This window comes from Rhipicephalus microplus, chromosome 6, assembly GCF_043290135.1.
Source record: "Rhipicephalus microplus isolate Deutch F79 chromosome 6, USDA_Rmic, whole genome shotgun sequence".
Lineage (NCBI taxonomy): Eukaryota > Metazoa > Arthropoda > Arachnida > Ixodida > Ixodidae > Rhipicephalus > Rhipicephalus microplus.
In genome coordinates, this window is record NC_134705.1 from 183,555,169 (window position 1) to 183,563,134 (window position 7,966).

At 45.8% G+C, this 7,966-nt stretch overlaps 1 protein-coding gene across 2 annotated transcripts; it reads left to right on the forward strand.

Moving 5' to 3' along the window:
- Positions 1–3,955: 3,955 nt before the first annotated feature.
- Positions 3,956–7,621, forward strand: LOC119167027 (uncharacterized). Of its 2 annotated transcripts, none has more exons than XM_075867224.1 (5): positions 3,956–4,182; positions 4,258–4,422; positions 4,525–5,354; positions 6,853–7,028; positions 7,480–7,621. In XM_075867224.1, the coding sequence occupies exons 1-3, from the start codon at positions 4,157–4,159 to the stop codon at positions 4,652–4,654; spliced, it is 321 nt and encodes a 106-aa protein (XP_075723339.1). In that variant the 5' UTR covers positions 3,956–4,156; the 3' UTR covers positions 4,655–5,354; positions 6,853–7,028; positions 7,480–7,621. The 2 variants fall into 2 exon arrangements, with proteins under 2 accessions (XP_075723339.1, XP_075723340.1); XM_075867225.1 differs by having other exon boundaries at positions 7,491–7,621.
- The last annotated feature ends 345 nt before the right edge of the window (positions 7,622–7,966 follow it).

A 7,966-nucleotide genomic window follows, 5' to 3' on the forward strand; every position in this document is an offset into this window, starting at 1 on the left:
TCACCAGGTCGCAGCAGCGGCGGCCTAAAAGTTGTTTAAACGTGTTCCAATTGTCGCACGGTTCGGCTCGGTGCGGTCTTCTAAGCAGTCTGCGTAGACTGTCTACGTGCTGTCTAAGAATTGGAACACAGCCATGGATCCCATAAAGTTTGGGAAACTCTAAGGCTGTGTTCCAATTCTTAGACAGCACGTAGACACTCTATGCAGACTGCTCAGAACATTGCACCGATCCCATGCTGTCTGTAAATTGAAACACACGGAGGAAGGACAGGACAGGACAAACAACTTTATTTGGTCCTGAGAGGCAAGGCAGCGGGCCAACTATGTAGGTCCCCACCCAGCCGTTGACTAGTCCCATGTCGGAACAGAGAGGCCATGCCTCTCCGCTCGTTCACGGGCCCTCTGGACAGCCTGAAGCTGGACGTCTTGTCTGGGGTCTGTGATTGCCGTCGTCCAGTCTTCTTCTGTTTTAAAATCCTGTAACGCAGGGCACTGCCAGAGCATGTGACTCAAAGTGCAAAATTCACCACAATCTGGGCCAAGTGGATCAATATCCGGATGCGGAGGAAGGAAAAACCTTTGTGTTGAAACACGTTTAGACAGCTGGATGGATGAATATGGCTGTATCCTTTAGATCGGGCGGTGGCTACCGCCACCAAGCCGTTATACGTAACCTAATATATAAAAGCTTTTAGGCGACGAAGCGCCAGCACGCGTCGAGAAAAAAACCTAAAAGAAACAAACGTAACAGTTGTAATTTCTGGCTTGTTTCGTGTTGAAATGCAAAACAAATAAATTTTGCTCACAATGAGCGTCTGGGAAAGCGTCTTATTGTGTGCAGACGGCCATTCTGGCGAGATTTGATCTATCTGAGCGATTCACTGAGCCGGCTTCTTGTTTAGACAGCAAAGTAGCCTGCATCGTATTTGTCTACGATGCGGTCTTCTCGGAGCTATCTACTTTGCCGGCTACGTGAAAATTGAAACGAGACTTAAGATGGCCACCGTCCATTTAGCTCATTTAGCCGTACCCTAGCCATGTACGGTGAAAACACAGCTTTCCTCCGTGGAACACAGCCTATGATGGATCCCACACAGATTGGCCCGTGGATTGGCTTCAATTCTTTTACAAACTGGACTACAATTAGAGTGTACTAGAACTTTTAAGTGGCGCGACCGAAACGCTTTCCTCTTGCTTTCTCCATCCCCAACTTGTGGCGAAAGTAGCGGCGGCGCTGCCGTCTCCCAATCTACCACAGAACCAGTGTTCTGTGGTTTGCTCGGCGGCATGGCCGGCATCTCGGTTTTAGTCGCGAAATGACGAAGAAGTAGCGTCTAAACGATTGTTACGCGCCAGGTTGCACATTTTTAGTAGCCCCTTTACAAAAGCTAGGAATACAAGTAAATCTACCAGTAAGTTTATCAATTGGCGGAACTTCATTTGGTTACTGCCACAGGGATGTATGCTCCGCTGTGTTTGATTACATCAACGCAACTCAAAGATTACCATGCTAGTGATCCCCTACCTTTTCAGATCTTTAGTTTATAATTCGTAGTTATGTCTTTCAAAAACAAAAGATGGTTTGACCGCTTGCTCAGCAAACATTTTTGTTTTTGGTAGTATTATTTTAAGCTACTTTTTCAGATTGGCTTCATTTTCATTTTAGTTTCATTTAAGTATCCTGCCGCCCGGTTCTTGGCCCATCCCCTTTTGTGGGTAAGCGCCATTCATCAGAGGTCATCAGCATCAGGTTGCACAACTGGATATCCGCGTGTGAAACAAAGTCGGAAGTATCACTTTTTAAGGCCCCGAAAGACGAAGAACGACGACTTCTTTGGGAGCGGAACCTCCATCGGCTTGACAAGCAGCTTGACGCCGATTGTGCTGTGTGCGAGTTACATTTCAAACCGCATTTCATTGTGAGAGACTACGCGTACATGTTATGAATGGTGTTCAAGTCCGAATTCCTAAGGGAGCGCCGACACTCGCCCCTGATGCAGTCCCGACGATCTTGCCCAACCTGCCTGCATATTTGACGCTCAAAACTCCGGCTCCGTGGACCCAAACAAAGCGGCGTCATCAGTGTGTGCCGGCTGAGAATGACAACAGAAAACAGCGACGCATTAGCACTCCTGCACAGCTTTTTGTGGATACCAACGGTGCAACTTCTGCAGGTGGCGACGAAGCTGACGAGGCAAGCTCAAGTCCCTCGTCTGACGCGGTTGTCACTCTCGGTGACCTTCGTGATCTTGTCCTACCATCAAACTCATGGGCGCTGCACGAGTTTCCTGGATTTGCTGGCGTGTCGTACGTAGCGTGCTCACTGAATCCTAGCACTCGTGAACTTTGCATTCAACGAGCTGTATACTTCACCTGTGCAGACAATGGAATCGTGCAATGTGAAGCGTTCGTGCAAGAGAAACTAATCAGCAAGTCCAGTTTAGTAACTGTTCGACAAGCCTCAGATGCTCTGCAGCTTGTTGCAAGCGTCCCACTCTGTTGTAGAGCAGCAGAAACTTCATTTTTGCCACCATCGGACCTTACCCACGGTCTACACGCGCAAATGAAGTAAAGATGAAAAATCTTCTACAGTGTCAAAGCGCACAGAAGCACCTAAAATTGAGTAGGCTATAAATTGCTACAGTGGCGTAAAAAGGATGTCATTTTTCGTGCATATTTTCTTACACTCTTAATTTTTTGACGGCACACCAAGAAGAAAAAACGATTTTTCCTAGAAGAGGCTTTTAAGTGAGAGAACGTGCAAATAATGACGCGAAATCTCAAAATAAAACTTTGATCTTGAATCTTTTTGTATTAAACCTGTGATGGTAAATTTAGCAGCATTAGGTATCTCGGTGCATATTTCATCGATCTAAGCCAATTCATTGTTGCACTTCAGTGTCCCTTCAAACGATCTTTCGACCATAACATCTTTTTTTTTTAAATGCATTTTGGAAAGACAACCTTAACACTGTCATTCTGTTTGCTTTGCTTTACGTTATCTTTTGTATCCTGACTTTATATATTACGTTTTTTACAATTTACCTAATTGCAAATGTATTGTTTCATAAATATGTAAACCTTGCATTTTTATGTTATCAATTATGATTAACATTAGTTACGACTCTGCTTTGCAGTGTTGCGTTTTTTACACTCTCAAAATCTTCCACTACTATGTTTTACCTAAGACATTCTTTTGCAGTATTACGTATTTGCATTTCTGTGGGTCCTACAACAATGAATCTATTCCCATATTTTAAAACCAAAAGAATGTTTGGAAAAACTCTGCCGTTCTTCAAATATTATCAATAAAGCCTACTTTTTTGTCGTGTGTGCACGCAGCCACAAGCAATGAGCCTTTTATTTGAGTCCAGCTTTGGTGTTTTACGTGGAATCGACCAAGAGTTCTTCGTTTTGTGTGCAGCATATTCCTTTTCTTTTTTTTTTTGGGGGGGGGGCGCTTCTGGTGTGTACCGGCCAGCTGGTTTCTCGTATAAAATATGTACACTTTAAAAACTAAAAAAAAAAAACACGCTCGTTATATTGTACAATGTATTATGCTGCTTCGGGCTGCAGTGCGGTCAGTAGCAACTTCAATAACAATAATGTCAAATAACCTTTATTTGCGCGGAAAAGGGGAGGTATGTGAATAAGAAAAAAAAAAGAGGGAGATCATCTTCATACTTGGCGCGACAGAGAGGTACCAACACGTACGCGGAACGCCTGTCAGCCATCCGCCCGGGAAGATTGGCCGACGCCAGCGCCACCGCATCATTTCCACGCCGAAACGGCCGCTCCCAGGCAGCTGCTCGCGCCACTCAAAAGCTTCTAGTACACTCTACTACAATGTACTAAAACAACTTTTTTTTTTTTGTAAACTTTTATTGACCAATCAACAACGTAGTTTTTGGCGCACGTGACAAAATGTCGGCCAATCAGACACTCTCGCGGCAACCGTTGTATTGTTCACGTGTCGACGCCCGCGGTGTTCTGTGGCCCGCGGCGCTTGTGCATTGGCTCGTGTGTTCCTGCATCGCGCGTTTGATTGAATGCGATTGAAAGGCGTTTCGTTAATAGAACGCCGTTCGTTTTTCCGTTAACCCTGCCAGTGCGTGTTCTCCGAAGTGTACAGTCACTTCTTTTGCAAGCTTTTGCCATGAATCGTACCGATTTCGACTTGGCGTGAGTATAATAAGCCCCGCTCTAGGCGTCGTGTTTGGTTTTGCACGCTATGCCTGATGTCTTGTGTACTTTCAGGTTCAGCTGCCCGGTCTGTCTGGGGCCGAGTGAGAACATGATATTCGGCATGTGCCAGCACTTCGTGTGCGCTTCCTGTCTGTACGAGCCGGTCAGCGAAAGTTTGAAGCCTGCGTTCTATTGTTGTCCCCTCTGCAAAGCCGAGGACGTGTTCCCAAATTACTGGTAATTGATTGCGGTAACTTTGGATAGGCTAGTTTCCGCCCACTAATAGCTAAAATAGTCCGACGTCTCAATTGCGTTAACCTGAGTTTTGTTTTCATGCAGCCCCGAAATTCCGCTGACCACTAAGCTGCTAATGAACATTGTTGGCGTCGTGGAGTGCCCTCGGAAACGGTGCGGCGAAGAAATGTGGACTTGGGAGGTGGAAGAACACCAAGGGTACGTCGTACTTTAGATGCGACAGTTTGCTAGATAGCGTGTTGCTTATGCACGCTACAGTTACGTTGTCATTTCCCGCTGACCACTAAGCTGCTGATGAACATTGTTGGCGTCGTGGAGTGCCCTCGGAAACGGTGCGGCGAAGAAATGTGGACTTGGGAGGTGGAAGAACACCAAGGGTACGTCGTACTTTAGATGCGACAGTTTGCTAGATAGCGTGTTGCTTATGCACGCTACAGTTACGTTGTCATTTCCCGCTGACCACTAAGCTGCTGATGAACATTGTTGGCGTCGTGGAGTGCCCTCGGAAACGGTGCGGCGAAGAAATGTGGACTTGGGAGGTGGAAGAACACCAAGGGTACGTCGTACTTTAGATGCGACAGTTTGCTAGATAGCGTGTTGCTTATGCACGCTACAGTTACGTTGTCATTTCCCGCTGACCACTAAGCTGCTGATGAACATTGTTGGCGTCGTGGAGTGCCCTCGGAAACGGTGCGGCGAAGAAATGTGGACTTGGGAGGTGGAAGAACACCAAGGGTGCGTCGTACTTTAGATGCGACAGTTTGCTAGATAGCGTGTTGCTTATGCACGCTACAGTTACGTTGTCATTTCCCGCTGACCACTAAGCTGCTGATGAACATTGTTGGCGTCGTGGAGTGCCCTCGGAAACGGTGCGGCGAAGAAATGTGGACTTGGGAGGTGGAAGAACACCAAGGGTACATCGTACTTTAGATGCGACAGTTTGCTAGATAGCGTGTTGCTTATGCACGCTACAGTTACGTTGTCATTTGCCCAAATGTGGACGTGTTGTGTGCCTTCGCTTTTCATTCACCGGGCGTCCCGTGCCTGCAGACTTTTCAGATGCGACTCTTGCCACTGCGTGGTAAGCATCGGGGAAGAGAGAATTCCGATGCGCAAAGCAGGCATAATGCGATACGCGGGGAAATCGTAGTACGGAGAGGTTCTTCTTGGCGTTGCATAAACTGTTGCCGGACTGCCGCCATATTTGGCAGAGACATTTGCCCCTGAAGTTGTGACTTCTTCGTGGGGGTTTTTTGTCGTCCGCGGTGCATTTCGCAAGTGCGTGAGCGACGTTGGCTGTTTTAGTTAACGGAATGAACGTAAAACGCGCCTTGCAGAAACCGGGTGACAACCTCCCCAAAGTATGGCAACTGAGATGTGCAACGCCAAACAGAACCGTGTCAGTGCAAGAACAGTCGTGTTTTGTCGTGAGCATTTCGAAGGGGTACTCTGAAATTGCGTGATGGAGTCCATGCTCAGAAAGATACCTTTTGCAAACCAATACTGCACATTTGTATGTACACTGCAAGTAATCGTTCCTGAAGCACGAGTTCTGCAGGGGCGGCGCCAGGATGTTTTTACTGGGGGGGCAACCACGAAAAGTGACTTCCTCCAGGGGGGCAAGCTAGCTCTGCTCCTACTAGGTTTTCAATATATGCTTCCGGGCACTTGGGTGGGCATAAGGGGGGCAGGCGAGAATTTTGGGGGGGCTCCAGCCAACCCTTGCCCCCCCCCCCCTGGCGCCGCCCCTGGAGTTCTGTGTTCCCTTTCATATTTCTCCTGGCTGTAGTTGGTTGATGAAGAATTCGCAATTGCCTGCTCTGGCGTGCCTCGTAATGGTATTGCGGTTCCGGTGTGTGCAACCCCAGATTATAACTTTTTTTGTCGGGTCATTGTGCGTTCAAATCGTTGTGGGCAAGGTACTTTACATTAGCAGTATGTCCAGTCTAAAAAACGGTGTCCTTTACGTGTGTTTGTTATAGCCAGGCCTTTCCGCATCTCTGAAACGACTGCCGCATTTCATTGAAATGTATATAAATGTAAATTCTCGCAGCCCGTCACCGCAATGTTCCTCATAATGGGGGTACGGATTTGGGACATGAAACCACGGCATCTATGATCTTCTCCTGTGTGTGCACACTTGTACTCTTTCACAATAAATCCCTACATACTGACTAAACAAATGAGTTTACACTTGCGACACGCTGTTTTAACAGTGAGAAAGCCACGTAAAGCACAGGTAGAATACAAAGTGCTTTTTGTGTTCTTCATTGTGCTCAAAGAAAAAGTCGCAAGCGTCAATTATGCACAACCAACTAGCCTCTGCTCTGGCTCTTCTGGCTAGGCTTAATTAAGTTGATTGATTATAGTGTGGCCAAACCAAATGGGCGCTGGTTGCCATGGTCCATGCAGGTCTTGCGTGGGCATCAGAAGACGGTCGTCGGCGCATTGCTCTCGCTCCACAGCAAGTGGCCGCACTCGCCAGAGAGTCACCACCCGCCAGAGCATGCGGAAGAGGAGCAAGAGCCCTGTTGAACTCAAGAAGTGAACGTGGCACTGCACCTTCCTTGCTTCGAAATTCTTTACAGGTAAGCAGCGTCCGAGGAAAGTTTGCAAGTTTGAAGTCTTTAACCTCTTCACTACTAGCGTCTTCTTTTGTGGACATGACTTCATAAGGGGCACACTGAATCTGAAAACTTTTAAAAAATTTCTTATCAATTTAAATGAACTTAGTGAAATTATGTATATTCGTGTTTTTAAATTTCTGGTGGGGTTTTCAGCGGCAGTTAGCATTAACTGAGAGAATTAGAATAGAATTAAGTACTTCCAAATGACCTGGAGTGAATACAAATGCAAATAAACAAGAATTGATAATCTAAGCCCATATAAACAAAGGTTGATGTATGTTGAGCTAACTCTATTGTAAAATCATCGTTAATAGAGCTCTCGGAAAAGAATATACCAGTTTAAGCTGACTTTTAGTTTATGCTAATGCACAAAAGTTTTGTCACTTGAGACTCACAATTACTCAATTTCAAGTTCCTGTGCAGAAACATACCTGGCGAGGGAGCAAGAAAGGAGCAAGGTCTTTTCGGTCTTTCCTAAAGAAATAACGAGCCAGTATTTTTATTTCATGTGTATGTACAATTCTTTGTTGTGGCAATAAATGTTTTCTGCTAAACTGTCTCCCACATTTAGTTTTATTTCGAGGCTAGTGTATCTTGCGTTAGTATAGCACGCTATCAATTGAATGCACAATGTGAAACATTGTTTGCATCCTGAACGATTTTGATGTATTAAAAAAAGTGTGGTAGTACGTGTTTTATGCATTGCAGTTCATCTTACGTCAATTTGGTTTCATTTTAAAACGAGACTTTTTGCGTAATAATGTACTCGCAATAATTTTTGCGCCAAAATGAATAATATGCCAAACCTTAGGGCTTTTAAATGGTTATGATGTACCATGAACACGGATTTTTTTACCAATGGTAGTTCGTGTTTCTCTTGATTTTATCCTAGAACTGGC

Bases quoted from the DNA above. Each gene is read 5' to 3' on its own strand.
- LOC119167027 (XM_075867224.1), top strand. From the start codon at position 4,157: ATGAATCGTACCGATTTCGACTTGGC. The intron at 4,183-4,257 runs GTGAGTATAATA...GTGTACTTTCAG, and splicing joins CGTACCGATTTCGACTTGGC to GTTCAGCTGCCCGGTCTGTC. The intron at 4,423-4,524 runs GTAATTGATTGC...GTTTTCATGCAG, and splicing joins GACGTGTTCCCAAATTACTG to CCCCGAAATTCCGCTGACCA.